This window comes from Triticum aestivum, chromosome 6A (assembly GCF_018294505.1).
Source record: "Triticum aestivum cultivar Chinese Spring chromosome 6A, IWGSC CS RefSeq v2.1, whole genome shotgun sequence".
Taxonomy (NCBI): Eukaryota; Viridiplantae; Streptophyta; class Magnoliopsida; order Poales; family Poaceae; genus Triticum; species Triticum aestivum.
The window spans coordinates 590,687,672-590,710,742 of record NC_057809.1 but is presented as its reverse complement, the minus strand read 5'-3'; the positions used below and the strand labels follow the sequence as shown (position 1 = coordinate 590,710,742).

Below are 23,071 nucleotides of genomic sequence, written 5' to 3'. Positions count from 1 at the left end.
ATCTATGTACACAGACCATATTAACACAGGGGCCTGTATTTTGTTATATGGAAAACAAGTGTCACTTAAGATAAATTTTTTTTATGTGGTTTGTGCATAGAGGTTAATACTTTTTTATGTAGTTTGTGCATAGAGGGGTTACTCTCACAAAGAATAATTTGGGAAAACGAAGATGGCAAGGGAATAGACGATGTTGTTTCTATGGTCAAGATGAAACAATTCATCATTTGTTTATTTCCTGTCTGTTTCACACTTTCCTATGGCGTACAATTCATGTGACTTTTAACCTGCTTCCACCTACTAGTATAGCAAATTTCTTTGGAAACTGGTTGGGAGTTAAGCCAAATATCCAGGACGGAGTATGTGCTTCACTTCGAGCTTTATGAAATTGCCGAAATGACTGTGTTTTTACAGAGTGGAAATACAAACCATTTTGCAAGTCATTTCAAGTCTACAACATGGATCCATACATGGTCCTTACGACATTTGGAGGTACATGAGCTTATGGCTACTGGGTGCAACCGATGAGAGATGATCGCACGGGTTACTTACAACCAGTTTGAACGGTGGTTCAATAGTAGGCATGTGTGTAGGCATATATTCCTATTTTCGCTGGTTATGGCTTCTTTCTTTTTATACAGATGTTTGTGTACTAAACCTTGATATTCACCGTTTAATAACTATCTTGTATGTGTCACAATGATGCAAGAGGCCATACATAAGACTATATAGGATTTCCTAAACAATTTTTACCTTTAAGGCAGCCAATCATACCAAATTTGGACTAGTTACAGTTACAGGTCCACCGGGTATCATCATAAAACACCATCGTGCGAAGGTGCCTGTCATGAGAAGAGAGCATGCTCAGCTAGTTACTGATCACCAGGTATGTCATCTGTGTCTGGCGCCGTGCTGCCTTGTTGGGCAGTACTATCGTCTTCTTGGTTAGGAGAGCTAACTTTTAGCATATACGACTCCGCAAACCCTAACATTTCTCCAACTTCCTTCTTTAACTGCAAGATTTCAAAACATAATTACCACAACCTTAAAAGTTAAATGGATTAATTACCACATGCAGAGACTAAAGACAAAGAATAATCAGGTAATATTTGCATCTTGATATGCAAGTCTATAGCATCCAAACAACCAGAGACATCTGTATTTCTAATGTCCAAATTAATCTGATCATATCCAGATTGCAGCTTATCTGGAACCGGGAGTTAGTGCCTTGATTATTTTGATCGCTGAAATGTGTGAACTTGATTGCGCGTAATTTCACTATTGATTGTAAAATCTCACTAGCATATTACTAAGTTTGTGGACAAGTTGGATTAAATTCACATTCACAGATCATCATCAAACAGAGGCCAACAGTAGATAAATTCATACCTCGTCCACAGCACCGCTCTTTATCTTAGACTGCATTATGCACCATTTCTTGAAATGTGCACCTGAAAGGACAGAGTGCCCACCGCATCCATCAAATTACAAATTTCCATTTGCAGTTTTGCACTGAGAACAGACATCATAAGATAAAAGGAAATAAGAGAACACAAGCTACACATGGAGATCAGAAGAAAAACACCAACCCGCACTAATGTCAACACTGCACGAACTAGAATCGATGGTTTTCACAGACCATCTACAGTGTATCTGAAAAGTGGAACATCAGTTAACTATATTACCAAATCATAGTTGAACACAGTTGTATTTCTAACAGGGCAACCTAAAAATAAGTATTTGTAACACTATAAAATAAAAGAATTTTGGAATCAGAATGGAAGTAGCTTGCTCGAAATTGGAACAGCATTGTAGATTGCAATAAAATGGATATGTAAATGTATCTTTCACGGAAACTAACTAAGCTAGAAGTACCTCAAAATAGGAACCAAACGGAACATCATGTACTTGTTGTACAGTCTCGAATACCTAAAAGATAGAAAATGAGAAATCAGATTTATTTATGATCTGTAGTAGTATATACTGTATATAACATAATGTAATACTATGACTCGAGAAATGTTAGCCGTCATAATGGGACGTTCAGTTTTGCATTAAAAACATACCAGATCGGTTTTGTTAGCTGAAAGAACCGTACGCTGCCACTCTGTTATTGCTGAATATGGAGGGCACATTGGACTGTGGCACATGGATTTACAGTTAAGTTCTCTCACCTGACCATCGTACTCATCTGCAAGGTGCCACTGGCCCAGCTGCATACAGAAATATTTCTAGTCAGCAATAATGCATGACTCGGAGAGCTGGCACTGTGCTGGATACTTACGTTGATATCTTTATCCTGACGAGCTGTCCGATATTCTGTTGTGTAAGTTGAGTCATCACTTATAAGATTACTGAAAAACTGGTCTGCAGTACACGGAAATGTTCCCTGAGATGAGATGAGATTGAAGATCAGTTGTATAATTGTATTACCAATTGCAAAATCATGGAAGATACGGTTAGTTATCATTACATCAAATACAGAGACTAGAACTTCTTCTTTGACAAAAGGTTGCAGTAGCCCTGTTAAATCAGCACATTCTTCTGGAACATCTGTCTCCATGCTATTGTTTCTTGAGCCACTGAGTGCACGTAATGCAGATCGAGCATATTCCTATAATCCAAAGTCCAAATATATTAAAAGCTATTATCGATTTTGATAAGCAAATTATGGAGATCACGATCATGTAAATCAATGCCAATCATAAACAGCAAAACATGCAGAAAGCTTTGCTTCAAAACTAGTGCACTAACAGTAAGACTGCAGATATGCAACAACAGCGTGCATTGTATATTGAAATTCTTAATTAAAATATGTGTGGAGAAAAGGCTGCTCGAGATGTCACTACCTGTTTCTCAGCCTCTATCATGGTATGGAAGTTCTTCACAGCTTGTTCCAATGCTCTAACTGTGTGGTTTCTGTTCCAAAACGATGCAAATATATATCTAACTCTTCCTGCAAAAATAATATAAAAAGGTGACATAAAGCAATTGATGAAACCTCCCATCTTATCTAGATTACCATAGTCAGTCCTTTTGCCAGCCTCTAGAAAATGTGTATTGTAGTATAAATTTTGGTCAACAATGCCCTTTTAGTCTGTTTTCTAGCATGAATGCATGATCAGTAGCTTCCTCCGCACTTCTTAAGCTTGCAACCAATTTCACATCAAGTAAACATGTATCTCAAGTCATGGTGGAATGCAATCTACACTCACGTAACAGAAATCTACACCAAGTCATCGACTAATAAGTAGTAATACCAAACATGCTGATGCTGCTGAGAAATAGAATTATAGAAGGTTGAATGGGAGCAGAAAACCACATAGTCAAACCGAAAAATAGAGAAGACCACATTATACATGCACCTAGTTTAGCTGGATGGCCAAAATGGAACTAAAAAGCGTCATGATTTATAGTGTCAGACAATAGAGCGAGACAACAACAACTTTCTAAAAAGCGTCATGGAATTAGAAAGCCTTTCAGTCTCAAACAAATTGGGGCAGGCTAGAGTTGAAACCCTAAGATCTCGAAACCAAGTCATGGTTCTAGCACATGGATGGCTAACTTTCATGCACCCCTATCCATGGCTAGTTATTTGGTGATATTCCATTCCTTCAGATCTCTCTTATCAGACTCCTCCCATGTCAAGATTGGTCTACCCTGACCTCTCTTGACATTATCAGCACACTTTATCCATCCGCCATGCAATAACACATCTACAGAACTGCGTTGTATATGCCCTAACCATCTTAGACAATCTTGGACAAGCTTCTCTTCAATCGGTGCTACCCAACTTTCACATATATCATCATTTCAGATCCAATCCTTTCTTGTGTGGCCACATATCCATCTCAACATGTGCATCTTTGCTCCACCTAACTGTTGGACATGTCGCCTCTTAGTTGGTAAATATCCTGCGCCATACAACATTGCAAGTCGAATCGCCATCTTATAGAACCTGTCTTTTAGCTTTTGTGGCACTCTCTTGTCATAGGAAGCCAGAATTGGCGCAACTTCATCCATCCGTCTTTGATTTCATGACTCATATCTTCATTTATATCACCATCCTTTTGCAACATTGACCCCAAATATCGGAAGGTGCCCTTCTGAGGTACTTCATGCCCATCAAGGCTAACCTCCTCCTCGTGCCTAGTAGTACTAAAACCGCATCTCACATGCTCAGTTTTAGTTCTATTAAGCCTAAAACCTTTCGATTCCAAAGTCTGCCTCCACAACTCTAACTTTCTATTAACCCCCACGGGGCTACCATCGACTAGCACCACATCATCCGCAAAGAGCATACACCATGGTATATCTCCTTATATATCCCTTGTGACCTCATCTATCACCAAAGAATAGAAATAAGGGCTCAAAGTTGACCCTTGGTGCGGTCCTATTTTAATTGGAAAGTCATTGGTGTCGCCATCACTTGTTCGGAACTTGTCACAACATTATCTTACATGTCTTTCATGAGGGTAATGTACTTTGTTGGGACTTTGTGTTTCTCCAAGGCCCACCGCATGAGATTACATGGTATATTATCGTAGGCCTTCCCCAAGTCAATGAACACCATATGCAGTTCCTTCTTTTGTTCACTGCATCTCTCCATGAGTTGTCGTACCAACAAAATCGCTTCCATGGTGGACCTACCATTCATGAAGCCAAACTGATTTTTGGCCATGCTTGTCATTCTTCTTAAGCGGTGCTCAATGACTCTCTCCCATAACTCTATCAACTTAATTCAGCGGTAATTAGTAAATTTGAACATCCCCCTTGTTCTTGAAGATTGGTACTAATATACATCGCCTCCATTATTCGGGCATCTTGTTTGACCAAAAAATGTGGTTGAAAAGCTAAGTTAGCCATACTATCACTATGTCTCCAAGGCCTCTCCACACCTCAACGGGGATACAATAAGGGGCCATTGCCTTGCCACCTTTCATCTTTTTTAAAGCCTCCTAACCTCAGACTCTGGATTCGCCACACAAAAACATCTATTGGTATCATCAAAGGAGTCGTCCAACAATGGTAGAGCTCTCATCTCTCCATTGAACATTTTGTCAAAGTTATCTCACCATCTATGCTTGATCTCCTCGTCCTTCACCAGAAGCCGATCTGCTCCGTCCTTGATGCATTTGACATGGTTGGCATTCCTCTTTTTCCTCTCCTGGATCTTAGCCATCTTATAAATGTCCCTTTCACCATCCTTTTAGTTTAAACCTTGGTAGAGGTCCTCATATGCTCGACCCCTTGGTTCACTTAGAGCTCGCTTTGAGGTCTTCTTTGCCACCTTGTACTTCTCTATGTTGTCTGCACTCCTATCCATATGCAGGCGTCTGAAACAGTCCTTCTTCTCCTTAATAGCCTTCTAGACATCATCATTCCACCACCACATATCTTTAGCTTTGCCGCTACCTTGGTCACCCCAAACTAGTCTGAAGCCACCTTCCGAATGTAGGTCACCGTATGCATCCGCATATCGTTTGCATTGTCTCCGTCCTCCCAATAGCCCTCCTTAACAACCCTCTCCTTGAAAGCCCAAGATGCCTCCCCCTTGAGCTTCCACCACTTCGTCCTAGTGACTTTGGAGCGCTTATCCCGCTGGACACGAGTCCGAAAGCAAAAGTCAGCCACCACAAGCTTATGTTGAGGGACAACACTCTCTCAGGTATCACCTTACAATCTAAGCAAACACGACTGTCTTCTCTTCTAGAGAGGACACAATCAATCTGGCTATAGTGCTCACTACTACTAAAAGTCACTAGATGGGATTCTCTCTCAAGAGGGTGTTAGCTACGATCATGTCGTAGACTAAAGCGAAGCTTAAGACATCCTCTCCTTCTTGATTCATGATGCCATAGCCAAAGCCCCCATGCCCCCTTCAAAATATGTGTTAGATGTACCCACGTGGTCATTGAGCTCTCCTCCTATGAAGAGCTTCTCGCCAATAGGTACACTCCTAACAAAGTCCTCCAGGCCTTCCCACAACTCCCTTTTGGTGCTCTCATTGTGGCCTACTTCTGGGCATACACGCTGATAACATTGAGAACTAAGTGCCCAACGACCAGCTTGACTAGGATAATCCAGTCCCCTTACCTCTTGACGTCTACCACTCCATACCTGAGGCTCTTGTCGATCAAGATGCCAACTCCGTTTATGTTTGTAGTTGTCCCCGTGTACCATAGCTTGAAGCCGGTGTCCTTCACCTCGTTCACCTTTTGTCCCTTCCATTTGGTCTCTTGGACACATAGGATATCAACACGTCTCCTCATCGCTGCATCAACTAACTCCCGTAACTTACCCGTTAGGGATCCTACCTTCCAGCTACCTAAGCGGATTCTACTTGGCTTGGCTAGCTTCCTTACTCTTCGAACTCGTCGAGTCAAATGCAAAGACCCTTGCTCATTTTTCACTACACCCAGGCGTTGAGGTAGTGCACCACTAAGGATGCAGCGACATGATCCTTGCTCACTTATCACCGTATCCATATCAAGACACGGCGTGCCACCGTGGGGGCGACGGCCCGGCCCTTGCCCATTTAACACCACACTCGGGTTCTGATATGGCACGTCGGTAAGAGGGTAATGCCTCAACGAGGTTCTTCTTGGTTTCATCTCCATAAGAGTGGCTGGGTTTTGGCATTGGGTCGCCAAACCTATCACAACCCTCCTCCTTTATTCGGGCTTGGGACCGGCTATGCTGAGATTTGACAACTAAGTGTTATAAAATCAATGAAAGGGATTTAAGTTTGCAATATCCATATTTAGTGCCAGAGTAAGAATCAAGATGCAAAAGGTTGTTATGCCTATGCAAGATTGCGAGTATTAAATCCTACCATCAGGGCATGCTAAGGAAGGAACTCCATGTCCTCCCGCTCCCGTTCGAAGAAATATCGTAATTGCAGGATTAATAACTGCAAGTTGGCTTTTTGTTATCTACATGTAAAAGAAGGACAAAAGTGATTAGTAACACTTTTAGCAAGGAAATGATGTAGGAGAGTGAGGCAAGGCTCACCTCATCAATATCTCTCAAAGGGAGCTCAACCTTCATATATAAGAAAAACATGTTTTCAGTCTCACAATGTATCACAACCATGTAAGCAATTGGATATATTTCTAAGACAAGCTTTCTAGCTTTAACAATGTAAAATTTTCCGCAGCACATAGGATACTAAAGTTATCCAACCCAATCTACAATATAGAGAAAAAATAGTGAAAAATGCTCTTGTTGACCAGGATTGGTAGCATCAGCGATTCACATTTAGGAGGCAACTGATGCATGTCAGACAATAGGGAGATAGCATTTAAGAACCACATGACAAAAGGTTTTGATCATCTAACTTAATTAGATCTAATGACAAAGTCAACATTTCTTCACTAGCTCTGTTATCCTATTGTTTCCTCATTTACGATGTTATCCAGCAAATAGACGACATAACAGATATTTATTTATTTGTTAAAAAAGCTAAATCTAGTAGATAATACTCAGACAGGCTGCATCTAAGTAAAGATCTCAGTAAAATTTATTAATATGTGTTAATATCATGTGATCATCAAAATGTCTCTTTGAAGTTTAGACACACAATGAAATGAACATAACACTAAAAATGGATATTTTCTGACAAGCAAAAAAGATTAAGCGAAAATAAAGAACCAAGTAAATCCACCAATCAAAGTGTGCAATTGAAAAATATTGTATGTGAGCTAACCTTAATCTGCTTAGAGAAGATGTTTGAATAGAAGCAAATGTGCCATAAAGACACATACATGCGACCGTGATATAGAAATGACCTCTCAAGTGCACATGAATAAGTGTGTTCAACAACCTGGATGATAAACAAAGCAATGAAACAATAACTATTGCAAGTTGGTAATATCCTATCCATGAATCTATTTAATTAGAACTCCCTCCATACCATAATATAGGACTTTTTGCAGTTCAATTTGAACTGCAAAAACTTCTTATCTTATGGTACAGATGTAGTAGTAGTAGTAGCAGTAGCCAGTAGGTACTTGCCTCATCTGGAGGTAGCCCAAAAATTGTCTGTAAATGACCTGGCTTTTGGTGAACGACAGTAGGGCCTTCTTTGTCTAAGGACATCCTTTTACGAGCATCAGCCTCAGCAGAGTTGTTTAGATCCCTATAAAACACAAAAAAAATTATATACGTCAGAAAATTATTATCAGCCCCAGCAAGTGACATTTTGACAGTAAATACAAAGTGAAGCAAGTGACTGCAACATGCCAAAGCTGTTCAAAAATGCAAAAAAATTCCCATCTAACATAATTACAAAAATCAGAGCAAATTAATGAAAGATGAGATATTTACCTGGAGGAGCTCTCATTAACCCTGATCGCCTTGATATGGAGACAAACCTAACAATGCAGAAGAATTGATAAGATAACTGAAAAACAAATGATTCCGAGAAACCAAGTTGTTTTTAGAAACCAATTACCCGCCCTGATGAGCTGTCAAGTGCATGCCAAACTGGTCCACTCTGCTTCTCAGACTCAACTGAAACAGTAACAGAACCAAGTGTTGTGCTCTTCCATACTATGTCCCAATCGTATATTTCCACCTTTATCTACAATAGTGCACAGAATAAATGCCAAGTGCATCTTTGATGAAGTACCACCCATAATACTGATGGAAAAGACTTATTATGATTGAGAAACCTAATGTTGGCTCAAGACTTATTATGACACTGCATGTTCAAGGAGAAAATCAAAATTAGGTACGGAGTAGAAGAGAAAGTGCCGGTGATAACCTTTACAGGAAGGCAGTCAACAACAAAATTGAATTCCTCTCCCCACATTGGGTTTCTTGAGCCAGGAACCATGGAGCTGTAAAGGTGTAAGACAGTAAGAGATGAAACAAAGGGGAAAAGTAGACTACCACTCCAAAACTGGCTGCTTTCCTCATTTGTACTAACTGTTTCCATGGACCCCTGCCACCATTGTTTTCCCCACAGAAATATTTTCAGACTTTCTCAAGCCCCCAATCATGGAGTATATGACTCTGTGATGCCCATATTCAGAAGAGAAATGCAGAAGGGGGTGTGCATGGATGAAAGAGTATCGAACCGCACCTGAAACGCTTATCTTGGCCGCAGGTGATGCGTGCATACGGGTCTGAATTCCCGTTTAAGTTGGCCGCCATCAAATCCTTGGCGGCGAGCAGCTTCAGCTGGACAGACAGAAAGACACGCACCCAAGTCAATAAGTCACACGAACCAAAGAGCCGTCAGAGTGGCTGATGAACAACAACGGCGAGCCACACTCACGTTGACCGCATACGCCGAGGGCGCTCCCTTGTGGCACTGAGCAGCAATCCAAGCAGAGCAGAGCAGACAAAAGCCAAAACAAAAACGGTCGCGACGTTAGAACAGGCGACCTCTCGTCGCCGCGCCCAAATTTGCCCACTGGCGGACGGCAGGAGCAGCAGTCGATGCTTTGTTTACCTTGTCGACGAGCTGGAGGCCGTCGGCGGCCGCGGGCGCGCGGCGCGGGCGGTGGAGCGCGTAGAGCGCGGCGAGGACGAGGACGAGGGCCGTCGCGGCGGCGCAGGTGACCTCGATCTCCCAGCGCGTCGGGACGAGGAACCCGAGCGCCGCCGACGCCGGCGCAGCCTGCGGCGTCATGTGGGGGTTGGGTTCTCTTTCCCGGAGGTGGGGATGCCCATGAGAGGGAGAAAGGAAGGGAAGGGGAGGATGGTGGTTATGACTGGGAGGGAGACTGGGAGTGGAGCCGACGGCCGACGGGCCGGCGAAGGCGGGAGCTCTCGGAATCGCGGGGCCCGCCAGTCGGCTGGTGCTGCTCGGTGACGCGAATCTTGACGCGACGTGGACGCTTGTCGGCGCTGCTTTTTTGTTTTCTTGCGTCGACGTGAAGCGCCCATTGAGGGTTGCCTTTCGGGGGCCACGCGTCCATAATTTTCATTGTCCCACCCGAAAATAACATACGAACACGATCTATCCATTTGAAGAAAAATGTCATTTTTTTTTCGGGTGAAAAAAAATGTCATTTATTGTCCCAAGAGAAAAGTGTCATTTTTTATTGCGGTCGCATGCCAGCCTCTAGACACGCAACCGCGAGAGCTATAAGATTAGCCACAATGGATAGGAACATACACTAGTAACATACACATATCCGTAAACTATGTTACTACCTTCATAGTGGGTAGTAACTTAAGGGTGGTAACATGCAAAGATTCATTTATTAGGTTATAGACTCATATTGCATTGAGACATGTGATGTTATAATAACTAGTTAAGTTACTACAACTACCTCTCTCCTCATTAACGCATTGCCACATAAGCAAATTTGCTGAGTTAGACTCGATGTTACTACTGAAGTTATTCCCATTGTGGCTAGTCTAACCCAATTGCAACGGCACAATACACAATGTGCTTGGGTGGAGATGGGGTTATGTAACATGTAATCTCAACGTGAAGGGGCTCTTTACCCCCATTCTTCTTTTCAATATATATAATACGCACATTTGTGCGTATTTAAGAAAAAAATACACAATGTGTTGCAATTAAAAATGCCGACCAGTTGCATGCCCATCACTAGACTTACAACTGCAGACATTGTAACTCGACCGCACATGCAAGTTCCTTAACATCATGTTGGGATGTTGCGTTGTGACCATGTATAGTGCTGGCGGTGGTGTTCATGTTTTGTTGGGTGTTCTTTTTTCTCAATTATACAGTACATGTCAGAGCCGTTTTTCTTTTCTTTTTGGAGATGCAATACAAATGGGAGCGAATGCACATGCCACATAAACGGGCCGAGTCATGTACATGTTTTTTTTCGGTTTTGGAGAGGATTGTAAAGGTTCTTTGTTTTTTTCTTCTTCCTACTGAGTTTTCACTGTCGTTTTTTACGGATTCCCCCCCCCCCTTTTGTTTATTTTTGTATTTTATTTATTTACTTTCATTAATATTTTTTAAAATTAATGATTTTAATTTGATATCATTTTTGAAAATTATGAATTAGTTGCATGTCCGTCACTAGACATACAAGTACAATTGTTGTCCTCGACTGCAACTACATGCCGTCAACATGACTGCAAAATAAGGGGTGATGGAGTGGAGGTATTGCAAAAGCGAGGTGTGTGTGTGTGGGGGGGGGGGGGGGGGGGGTCAGTTGCAAGTCTGCCACTAGAGACGCAACAACAAGCGTTTTGCCCTTGACTAGAACTACATGCGCCTCAACACAATACAACTGAATTTGTTTGGCGCGGATGTTATGCATGTGGCATTTGGGGCGGGCAGTTGCATATCTATTACTAGACACGCTACTGTAAGTGTTGGCTCTGACTGCAACTGCACGCCTTCAACACAAATTGCAACTGGGGGCTGCGAAAAGCAACGTTGTTGTGCGAGGGAGGGGGCATGTGCATGTCCGCCGCTACACATGTAGTAATTGTAGGTGTTGCCATCGACTGCAACTGTAGGTGCTCGACGTGGCTGCAACTATGTGTGGAGGAGTGCGGTTGTTGTGGTATGGTATCCCACGGTATAGATTTTTGTTTGAAAGAGTAGGCAGAAAAAGAAAAGTTTGTTTTCTCTTTTTGCCGGGCCATTTTTTGCGTCACCACGGGACTGTGTTTGGACTGTGTTTTTGTGTGCGTTAGTTGTTATATGGTGTTGGGGAACGGATAGGCTACGCTAGTATAAATCAAAAAATAAAATTTAGCACGTTCATCTGAGGAACTCTTGCAAGTAATTGATGGTGAAGCCATAAATATCTACTCCTCTTGATCCGGGAGCGACTAGTATAGAAAATATCCCTTCGGTGCAAAAATAGAAGAATCAAAGCTGGGCCATTGGATTGAAGCTGGATGGCACAGATTTCCCTGGAGGGATCTCAGTCCACTTAAACGTACATTTCAGGAAAAACCCCTGGTAAAGTTAGATATGTCACACAACGTTTACAGTAACCACCTCATCTATTTCTTTCCATTCGTTACGTCCTTCAAGATTTCAATTCTACACAACAGTAATGCCTAATCTCATAAAAGCCACACATATTTAAATACACTATTGGACACCACTAATTATGCACGAAACTTGGGCAAAGAGGTATGTTAATACTTATCACAAAATTTGAGTACACAACATCAACGACAACAAATCCTCATCACAAATATTTTAGTACATGACAAAATTAAGCCAGCCCCTTCGATCAGAACTAAACATCTGGAGATTTCAAAAAAAAAAAGGAACTAAACATCTGGAACACCCTACCGGAACATAACACAACAGACATACATAAATATCAATTGATACATAAGATGGGTCATTTTTGGTACAAGAACAGGTCATGTTGGTGGTCGTGTCGAAGCAGAGCTCGTAGAGCTTGTGATCCTTGACGCGGACGCCGAACACAAACACCGTGCCACCGATGCCGATGAGCGGCAGGGGAACCTAGCCAGCCGAGTCGAGAGCAGACCAGGATTGCGCCTTGAGGTCGAATGCATACATAGTAATGTCCACTGGTGACCATTCAGTTATACAACAGAGAGCTGACACCTATCAAAAATTTCTTCCTCACATGGCCCTCAAATCATTCAAAGACAATCTCCCCCCCCCCCCCCCCCCCCTCTTTATTACATGTAATCAAGAAAAACTTGTCAAGAAAGATATCACTTCCTACGGCTCTGTTCAGTTGCAGGTCTCTGCTGGGTTTGGGTGATCACCCACAACCTGCAGGCTGTAGGGATTAGTTCATCTATGGGAGCAAATCCTTGTCAGCTTTGAACCATTCAGTTAATCCTTGCGAGAGAAGGATTTAATCTCCACGTATATAATCTCACATATGATATATATATATATATATATATATATATATATATATATATATACTCAATCTCTCTCTCTCTCTCTCTCTATATATATATATATATATATATATGTACTCAATCTATGTATTGAAGCACAATCAACTAAAAAATTCCAAATTCAGACCTATCAAATACAGTTGTTCGTCATTCAGAAAAATAATATCCAAATTAAACACCACGGCATGAACTTCTTATTAGTCAAATTTCAGGAAAAAAAAACTGCAGCCATTATGTTGTACAACTTATATTATTCACCTTGGTCGAGCTTCTGCCGTGCTGAACAAACGGCTCTCTCATCTCGCCATGTTGTGTACGTCATGGATGGATCAATTATTCTGAAACCCTCTGGCCAGGAAATAGGAGAATTAGGAAACACGACCATGTGCATGCAAGCGGCAACAATGCCAAATCACCCTGTTATTTAGGTTTCAGAACAGAAAAGCAAGACCAAAAGTTTAGGTTTACAAAATATACAACTTGACATTTCTCCCAAACATTTTAGTTCTGACTGTAGTACAGCCAGTATATTTGATGCCTATAGGGCAGCTAGTATCTACAAAGCACATAATGCATAAGAAACAACAGAAGACCGCATATTGGCAAATGATTTTTACTGTTCTTTTGAGAGAAAATTAAAGGACTGGATTGACTTCTTGCTACATTCTATTTATTCTTAATGTACAATATGCAGACTCACATTTCGCCGTGACCAAAAGAGAACACAAAATAGACTTCGGATATCCCCATATATGAATGAGATTTGTTAACAAAATGGAGTGACTGATAACTGATTAACTAGTACACATGCAGCATTACTTATCAGGAAACCCGTAACCCCAAGCTCTAGTTATCCCATCCCAGGACAATGCTATTATGATATACATTCAGCTTAATTCTGTTTGTAGAACAAAAATGGAGTGACCAAATAAGAAAGGTGTTCAACACACAACATTTCTGTCCAGAATATTCATCTTGAGACTAAGTACACATATTTCTGTTCAGAACATCAATGTTGTATGATTAATTGTTTCTGGGCCTATAAGTTTCATCTCTTCTATCACTAATTTGCACAGAAATCGTTTGGGTCACTACCATTTCGTCATTAGTCAGCCAAAATGCCAAATGTAAGTTGTGGTCACTCCATCATATCAAAGTACCAAACTCAGTCATTTTCCCTACTTCTATCATCGACCAACAGACCTGACTAATTTACAGCAATATGGCATGTATGTGAAGACCATCTCAGAATATATGCTTAATTTGATGTTATTGCCCTGCTAATATTTTAACAAGTGTTGATGCCAAAACATTGCAACCCTGTAGTTCAAGCTCAGAGTAAAAACATTTGATAAATTAATCCACACAATTGTTTACAACTACTAAGACAGGGATCTGACATCTAGTTCCCCCCTTGTTCGTCATATCTTTGTTGATTTTAGAGAGGAGAGATCGGATCCTAGAATAGGGATCTGACCGCCATGTGAGCTCATTTATATTCACAATTAAGGCCAATAATTGAATCTTCCCACCGGACCATGAACTCTAGAAATTATCAAGGCCAAGACCAAGAACCCTAGAAATTAAGAGGATGACTGGGGGGGGGGGTGTGCTGAAGAAGAGGAGGAGGAGCGGGGCCTTACCAGTCCAACGACGGGGTCGACGGGTTGTCGCAGTCGCCACCCATGGTCACCGGCTCACCGCCGAGATCACGCCGCTGTGACGCCGGAGCTGGAGCGCCGCCGCCGTCGGGAAGCAGTTGGGAGATGAAATAGGGGTGTGGCTCTCGTTTGATGGCACAGAATGTAGGAAGCAAATTCAACAGAGACGAAGGTCCTTTTTGCACAGAAGCATGCATTTGTCTGTACACATTCTCCAGCAGAATCTGTGCCATCCATCCTGAATCCAATGGCCCAGCTTCGATTTTTCTATTCTTGTACCGGAGGGCCATTTTCTATACTAGTCGCTCCCTCTTGATCCCACATACAACTCCTCATAGATCCCATGAACAATTCATCCGCCGCATGTGCAATGTCTCTAAGGTATCGACACATATAAGGACTGGAACATCATGCGTCAGGGTGCTAGCTCCTAAGGCGCGATATAAACTTGAACTTTTGAGTTGAGACTATAAATTATAGAATTAAACTACCAACATACCTTGAGACTTAAGAGGCGGAGTTCTCTGGCAGCCTTACTAGCTATGCCGCGACCGTTCATAGCATCAGTGGTGGGAAAAATTCTCCAGCGAAGGTTATATCCCATGATGCCCACCGTGCAGCCATTGCCCCAGCAGTTGGAGCGGCAGCTAGCAACGATCAATCGAAGTGCTGGAAGTCGAACATGATGACAATGGACAACGCGTCGGCTAGAGGAGGCCGGAGCCTGTTGCCCTGAAGTAACTGAAGTGCTCTTAATTTGAGCTCCCTGCAAAATGTGGGGCCCTGTGCGGCCGCACACCCCTATAGGCACGGCCTTGTGTTGTACAACCCCTATCCCATGTTTTCCTTTGCGGGGCGGTGATCTCAGACCGTGCATGTCAGTGTCTTATGGTTTCCATCGACGACTTCCCGACCACTTCTTCTATAATCTAATTGGGTGTCAACAAGTTTGCATCTGATGGGACGAGCGGCAATAAGCATTGCTCACGATGCGATGCCGATGGACGCGGGAATAAGAAGCCTTCGACACCCCCATAAACTTGGGTGTATTTTGCAATTTCTGCAAGGCCCTTTTTCAATGATCCGTGATACAGTACTTAATATGTGGCATTTGGCCTTTCCGAAGGAAAAGAAAAGGAGAGGCCCGAACTCTCTTGCAGACACTTGACGTGCCCCCGACCCCTTCGGGCGCAGCACAAGCTTGTGGACTTGAACAAAACAGAGTGCATGCGCCAGCTTTGGATAACCGTAAACATTTCCTTTTACTACATGGCTGCTTCGTTAACGTCTTGGTGATGTGCTACTGGCTCGACCGCTGAAGCGCACGCAGCTCTCAGCTGGCGGCAAACGCCAACTACCAACCGCGCGCCGGCCCCACCCGGATCCTGTGCCCGCCGAATCGCCCACCACTCGCTCCTCATCAGACTCGGCTCCCCTGACGTACTGCAGGGCGCAGTTGGGCCACTGACAGGTGGGCACCTGTCAGTGGCCCAACTGCGCCCTGCAGTACGTCAGAGGAGCCTCGTCATCCTCATCATGCCCTGTGCTGAAGAAGAGGAGGAGGAGCGGGGCCTTACCAGTCCAACGACGGGGTCGACGGGTTGTCGCAGTCGCCACCCATGGTCACCGGCTCACCGCCGAGATCACGCCGCTGTGACGCCGGAGCTGGAGCGCCGCCGCCGTCGGGAAACAGTTGGAAGATGAAATAGGGGTGTGGCTCTCGTTTGATGGCACAGAATGTAGGAAGCAAATTCAACAGAGACGAAGGTCCTTTTTGCACAGAAGCATGCATTTATCTGTACACATTCTCCAGAAGAATCCGTGCCATCCATCCTGAATCCAATGGCCCAGCTTCAATTTTTCTATTCTTGTACCGGAGGGCCATTTTCTATACTAGTCGCTCCCTCTTGATCCCACATACAACTCCTCATAGATCCCATGAACAATTCATCCGCCGCATGTGCAATGTCTCTAAGGTATCGACACATATAAGGACTGGAACATCATGCGTCAGGGTGCTAGCTCCTAAGGCGCGATATAAACTTGAACTTTTGAGTTGAGACTATAAATTATAGAATTAAACTACCAACATACCTTGAGACTTAAGAGGCGGAGTTCTCTGGCAGCCTTACTAGCTATGCCGCGACCGTTCATAGCATCAGTGGTGGGAAAAATTCTCCAGCGAAGGTTATATCCCATGATGCCCACCGTGCAGCCATTGCCCCAGCAGTTGGAGCGGCAGCTAGCAACGATCAATCGAAGTGCTGGAAGTCGAACATGATGACAATGGACAACGCGTCGGCTAGAGGAGGCCGGAGCCTGTTGCCCTGAAGTAACTGAAGTGCTCTTAATTTGAGCTCCCTGCAAAATGTGGGGCCCTGTGCGGCCGCACACCCCTATAGGCACGGCCTTGTGTTGTACAACCCCTATCCCATGTTTTCCTTTGCGGGGCGGTGATCTCAGACCGTGCATGTCAGTGTCTTCTGGTTTCCATCGACGACTTCCCGACCACTTCTTCTATAATCTAATTGGGTGTCAACAAGTTTGCATCTGATGGGACGAGCGGCAATAAGCATTGCTCACGATGCGATGCCGATGGACGCGGGAATAAGAAGCCTTCGACACCCCCATAAACTTGGGTGTATTTTGCAATTTCTGCAAGGCCCTTTTTCAATGATCCGTGATACAGTACTTAATATGTGGCATTTGGCCTTTCCGAAGGAAAAGAAAAGGAGAGGCCCGAACTCTCTTGCAGACACTTGACGTGCCCCCGACCCCTTCGGGCGCAGCACAAGCTTGTGGACTTGAACAAAACAGAGTGCATGCGCCAGCTTTGGATAACCGTAAACATTTCCTTTTACTACATGGCTGCTTCGTTAACGTCTTGGTGATGTGCTACTGGCTCGACCGCTGAAGCGCACGCAGCTCTCAGCTGGCGGCAAACGCCAACTACCAACCGCGCGCCGGCCCCACCCGGATCCTGTGCCCGCCGAATCGCCCACCACTCGCTCCTCATCAGACTCGGCTCCCCTGACGTACTGCAGGGCGCAGTTGGGCCACTGACAGGTGGGCACCTGTCAGTGGCCCAACTGCGCCCTGCAGTACGTCAGAGGAGCCTCGTCATCCTCATCATGCCCTGTGCTGAAGAAGAGGAGGAGGAGCGGGGCCTTACCAGTCCAACGACGGGGTCGACGGGTTGTCGCAGTCGCCACCCATGGTCACCGGCTCACCGCCGAGATCACGCCGCTGTGACGCCGGAGCTGGAGCGCCGCCGCCGTCGGGAAACAGTTGGAAGATGAAATAGGGGTGTGGCTCTCGTTTGATGGCACAGAATGTAGGAAGCAAATTCAACAGAGACGAAGGTCCTTTTTGCACAGAAGCATGCATTTATCTGTACACATTCTCCAGAAGAATCCGTGCCATCCATCCTGAATCCAATGGCCCAGCTTCAATTTTTCTATTCTTGTACCGGAGGGCCATTTTCTATACTAGTCGCTCCCTCTTGATCCCACATACAACTCCTCATAGATCCCATGAACAATTCATCCGCCGCATGTGCAATGTCTCTAAGGTATCGACACATATAAGGACTGGAACATCATGCGTCAGGGTGCTAGCTCCTAAGGCGCGATATAAACTTGAACTTTTGAGTTGAGACTATAAATTATAGAATTAAACTACCAACATACCTTGAGACTTAAGAGGCGGAGTTCTCTGGCAGCCTTACTAGCTATGCCGCGACCGTTCATAGCATCAGTGGTGGGAAAAATTCTCCAGCGAAGGTTATATCCCATGATGCCCACCGTGCAGCCATTGCCCCAGCAGTTGGAGCGGCAGCTAGCAACGATCAATCGAAGTGCTGGAAGTCGAACATGATGACAATGGACAACGCGTCGGCTAGAGGAGGCCGGAGCCTGTTGCCCTGAAGTAACTGAAGTGCTCTTAATTTGAGCTCCCTGCAAATGTGGGGCCCTGTGCGGCCGCACACCCCTATAGGCACGGCCTTGTGTTGTACAACCCCTATCCCATGTTTTCCTTTGCGGGGCGGTGATCTCAGACCGTGCATGTCAGTGTCTTCTGGTTTCCATCGACGACTTCCCGACCACTTCTTCTATAATCTAATTGGGTGTCAACAAGTTTGCATCTGATGGGACGAGCGGCAATAAGCATTGCTCACGATGCGATGCCGATGGACGCGGGAATAAGAAGCCTTCGACACCCCCATAAACTTGGGTGTATTTTGCAATTTCTGCAAGGCCCTTTTTCAATGATCCGTGATACAGTACTTAATATGTGGCATTTGGCCTTTCCGAAGGAAAAGAAAAGGAGAGGCCCGAACTCTCTTGCAGACACTTGACGTGCCCCCGACCCCTTCGGGCGCAGCACAAGCTTGTGGACTTGAACAAAACAGAGTGCATGCGCCAGCTTTGGATAACCGTAAACATTTCCTTTTACTACATGGCTGCTTCGTTAACGTCTTGGTGATGTGCTACTGGCTCGACCGCTGAAGCGCACGCAGCTCTCAGCTGGCGGCAAACGCCAACTACCAACCGCGCGCCGGCCCCACCCGGATCCTGTGCCCGCCGAATCGCCCACCACTCGCTCCTCATCAGACTCGGCTCCCCTGACGTACTGCAGGGCGCAGTTGGGCCACTGACAGGTGGGCACCTGTCAGTGGCCCAACTGCGCCCTGCAGTACGTCAGAGGAGCCTCGTCATCCTCATCATGCCCTGTGCTGAAGAAGAGGAGGAGGAGCGGGGCCTTACCAGTCCAACGACGGGGTCGACGGGTTGTCGCAGTCGCCACCCATGGTCACCGGCTCACCGCCGAGATCACGCCGCTGTGACGCCGGAGCTGGAGCGCCGCCGCCGTCGGGAAACAGTTGGAAGATGAAATAGGGGTGTGGCTCTCGTTTGATGGCACAGAATGTAGGAAGCAAATTCAACAGAGACGAAGGTCCTTTTTGCACAGAAGCATGCATTTATCTGTACACATTCTCCAGAAGAATCCGTGCCATCCATCCTGAATCCAATGGCCCAGCTTCAATTTTTCTATTCTTGTACCGGAGGGCCATTTTCTATACTAGTCGCTCCCTCTTGATCCCACATACAACTCCTCATAGATCCCATGAACAATTCATCCGCCGCATGTGCAATGTCTCTAAGGTATCGACACATATAAGGACTGGAACATCATGCGTCAGGGTGCTAGCTCCTAAGGCGCGATATAAACTTGAACTTTTGAGTTGAGACTATAAATTATAGAATTAAACTACCAACATACCTTGAGACTTAAGAGGCGGAGTTCTCTGGCAGCCTTACTAGCTATGCCGCGACCGTTCATAGCATCAGTGGTGGGAAAAATTCTCCAGCGAAGGTTATATCCCATGATGCCCACCGTGCAGCCATTGCCCCAGCAGTTGGAGCGGCAGCTAGCAACGATCAATCGAAGTGCTGGAAGTCGAACATGATGACAATGGACAACGCGTCGGCTAGAGGAGGCCGGAGCCTGTTGCCCTGAAGTAACTGAAGTGCTCTTAATTTGAGCTCCCTGCAAAATGTGGGGCCCTGTGCGGCCGCACACCCCTATAGGCACGGCCTTGTGTTGTACAACCCCTATCCCATGTTTTCCTTTGCGGGGCGGTGATCTCAGACCGTGCATGTCAGTGTCTTCTGGTTTCCATCGACGACTTCCCGACCACTTCTTCTATAATCTAATTGGGTGTCAACAAGTTTGCATCTGATGGGACGAGCGGCAATAAGCATTGCTCACGATGCGATGCCGATGGACGCGGGAATAAGAAGCCTTCGACACCCCCATAAACTTGGGTGTATTTTGCAATTTCTGCAAGGCCCTTTTTCAATGATCCGTGATACAGTACTTAATATGTGGCATTTGGCCTTTCCGAAGGAAAAGAAAAGGAGAGGCCCGAACTCTCTTGCAGACACTTGACGTGCCCCCGACCCCTTCGGGCGCAGCACAAGCTTGTGGACTTGAACAAAACAGAGTGCATGCGCCAGCTTTGGATAACCGTAAACATTTCCTTTTACTACATGGCTGCTTCGTTAACGTCTTGGTGATGTGCTACTGGCTCGACCGCTGAAGCGCACGCAGCTCTCAGCTGGCGGCAAACGCCAACTACCAACCGCGCGCCGGCCCCACCCGGATCCTGTGCCCGCCGAATCGCCCACCACTCGCTCCTCATCAGACTCGGCTCCCCTGACGTACTGCAGGGCGCAGTTGGGCCACTGACAGGTGGGCACCTGTCAGTGGCCCAACTGCGCCCTGCAGTACGTCAGAGGAGCCTCGTCATCCTCATCATGCCCTGTGCTGAAGAAGAGGAGGAGGAGCGGGGCCTTACCAGTCCAACGACGGGGTCGACGGGTTGTCGCAGTCGCCACCCATGGTCACCGGCTCACCGCCGAGATCACGCCGCTGTGACGCCGGAGCTGGAGCGCCGCCGCCGTCGGGAAACAGTTGGAAGATGAAATAGGGGTGTGGCTCTCGTTTGATGGCACAGAATGTAGGAAGCAAATTCAACAGAGACGAAGGTCCTTTTTGCACAGAAGCATGCATTTATCTGTACACATTCTCCAGAAGAATCCGTGCCATCCATCCTGAATCCAATGGCCCAGCTTCAATTTTCTATTCTTGTACCGGAGGGCCATTTTCTATACTAGTCGCTCCCTCTTGATCCCACATACAACTCCTCATAGATCCCATGAACAATTCATCCGCCGCATGTGCAATGTCTCTAAGGTATCGACACATATAAGGACTGGAACATCATGCGTCAGGGTGCTAGCTCCTAAGGCGCGATATAAACTTGAACTTTTGAGTTGAGACTATAAATTATAGAATTAAACTACCAACATACCTTGAGACTTAAGAGGCGGAGTTCTCTGGCAGCCTTACTAGCTATGCCGCGACCGTTCATAGCATCAGTGGTGGGAAAAATTCTCCAGCGAAGGTTATATCCCATGATGCCCACCGTGCAGCCATTGCCCCAGCAGTTGGAGCGGCAGCTAGCAACGATCAATCGAAGTGCTGGAAGTCGAACATGATGACAATGGACAACGCGTCGGCTAGAGGAGGCCGGAGCCTGTTGCCCTGAAGTAACTGAAGTGCTCTTAATTTGAGCTCCCTGCAAAATGTGGGGCCCTGTGCGGCCGCACACCCCTATAGGCACGGCCTTGTGTTGTACAACCCCTATCCCATGTTTTCCTTTGCGGGGCGGTGATCTCAGACCGTGCATGTCAGTGTCTTCTGGTTTCCATCGACGACTTCCCGACCACTTCTTCTATAATCTAATTGGGTGTCAACAAGTTTGCATCTGATGGACGAGCGGCAATAAGCATTGCTCACGATGCGATGCCGATGGACGCGGGAATAAGAAGCCTTCGACACCCCCATAAACTTGGGTGTATTTTGCAATTTCTGCAAGGCCCTTTTTCAATGATCCGTGATACAGTACTTAATATGTGGCATTTGGCCTTTCCGAAGGAAAAGAAAAGGAGAGGCCCGAACTCTCTTGCAGACACTTGACGTGCCCCCGACCCCTTCGGGCGCAGCACAAGCTTGTGGACTTGAACAAAACAGAGTGCATGCGCCAGCTTTGGATAACCGTAAACATTTCCTTTTACTACATGGCTGCTTCGTTAACGTCTTGGTGATGTGCTACTGGCTCGACCGCTGAAGCGCACGCAGCTCTCAGCTGGCGGCAAACGCCAACTACCAACCGCGCGCCGGCCCCACCCGGATCCTGTGCCCGCCGAATCGCCCACCACTCGCTCCTCATCAGACTCGGCTCCCCTGACGTACTGCAGGGCGCAGTTGGGCCACTGACAGGTGGGCACCTGTCAGTGGCCCAACTGCGCCCTGCAGTACGTCAGAGGAGCCTCGTCATCCTCATCATGCCCTGTGCTGAAGAAGAGGAGGAGGAGCGGGGCCTTACCAGTCCAACGACGGGGTCGACGGGTTGTCGCAGTCGCCACCCATGGTCACCGGCTCACCGCCGAGATCACGCCGCTGTGACGCCGGAGCTGGAGCGCCGCCGCCGTCGGGAAACAGTTGGAAGATGAAATAGGGGTGTGGCTCTCGTTTGATGGCACAGAATGTAGGAAGCAAATTCAACAGAGACGAAGGTCCTTTTTGCACAGAAGCATGCATTTATCTGTACACATTCTCCAGAAGAATCCGTGCCATCCATCCTGAATCCAATGGCCCAGCTTCAATTTTTCTATTCTTGTACCGGAGGGCCATTTTCTATACTAGTCGCTCCCTCTTGATCCCACATACAACTCCTCATAGATCCCATGAACAATTCATCCGCCGCATGTGCAATGTCTCTAAGGTATCGACACATATAAGGACTGGAACATCATGCGTCAGGGTGCTAGCTCCTAAGGCGCGATATAAACTTGAACTTTTGAGTTGAGACTATAAATTATAGAATTAAACTACCAACATACCTTGAGACTTAAGAGGCGGAGTTCTCTGGCAGCCTTACTAGCTATGCCGCGACCGTTCATAGCATCAGTGGTGGGAAAAATTCTCCAGCGAAG

At 45.7% G+C, this 23,071-nt stretch overlaps 1 protein-coding gene and 1 long non-coding RNA gene across 2 annotated transcripts; both read right to left on the bottom strand.

The window, feature by feature from the left end:
* Positions 1–644: 644 nt before the first annotated feature.
* On the bottom strand, positions 645–9,762 carry LOC123128765 (BAG-associated GRAM protein 1). The gene is made up of 18 exons (XM_044548862.1): positions 9,461–9,762; positions 9,284–9,319; positions 9,089–9,186; positions 8,768–8,843; positions 8,456–8,584; positions 8,329–8,375; positions 8,017–8,140; positions 7,709–7,825; positions 7,015–7,044; positions 6,836–6,935; positions 2,850–2,956; positions 2,474–2,614; positions 2,285–2,389; positions 2,067–2,213; positions 1,876–1,929; positions 1,590–1,653; positions 1,390–1,451; positions 645–1,013 (listed from the first exon to the last, which is right to left on the bottom strand). Exons 1-18 carry the CDS (start codon positions 9,638–9,640, stop codon positions 873–875), a joined length of 1,758 nt encoding a protein of 585 aa, XP_044404797.1. The 5' UTR covers positions 9,641–9,762; the 3' UTR covers positions 645–872.
* Positions 9,763–12,146: 2,384 nt separating this feature from the next.
* On the bottom strand, positions 12,147–14,628 carry LOC123128764 (uncharacterized). The gene is made up of 3 exons (XR_006463412.1): positions 14,490–14,628; positions 13,105–13,194; positions 12,147–12,469 (listed from the first exon to the last, which is right to left on the bottom strand). It is a non-coding gene; the product is annotated as an uncharacterized lncRNA (long non-coding RNA).
* Positions 14,629–23,071: the final 8,443 nt, after the last annotated feature.

What these genes read in the sequence shown, in the direction of transcription:
- LOC123128765 (XM_044548862.1), bottom strand. Translation starts at nt 9,640, where the DNA reads ATGACGCCGCAGGCTGCGCCGGCGTCGGCGGCGCTCGGGTTCCTCGTC. An exon ending in CCTCGGCGTATGCGGTCAAC is followed by an intron (nt 9,187 to 9,283) that starts GTGAGTGTGGCT and finishes CTGTCTGTCCAG; the next exon opens with CTGAAGCTGCTCGCCGCCAA. An exon ending in CAGCTAACAAAACCGATCTG is followed by an intron (nt 1,930 to 2,066) that starts GTATGTTTTTAA and finishes TCTATCTTTTAG; the next exon opens with GTATTCGAGACTGTACAACA.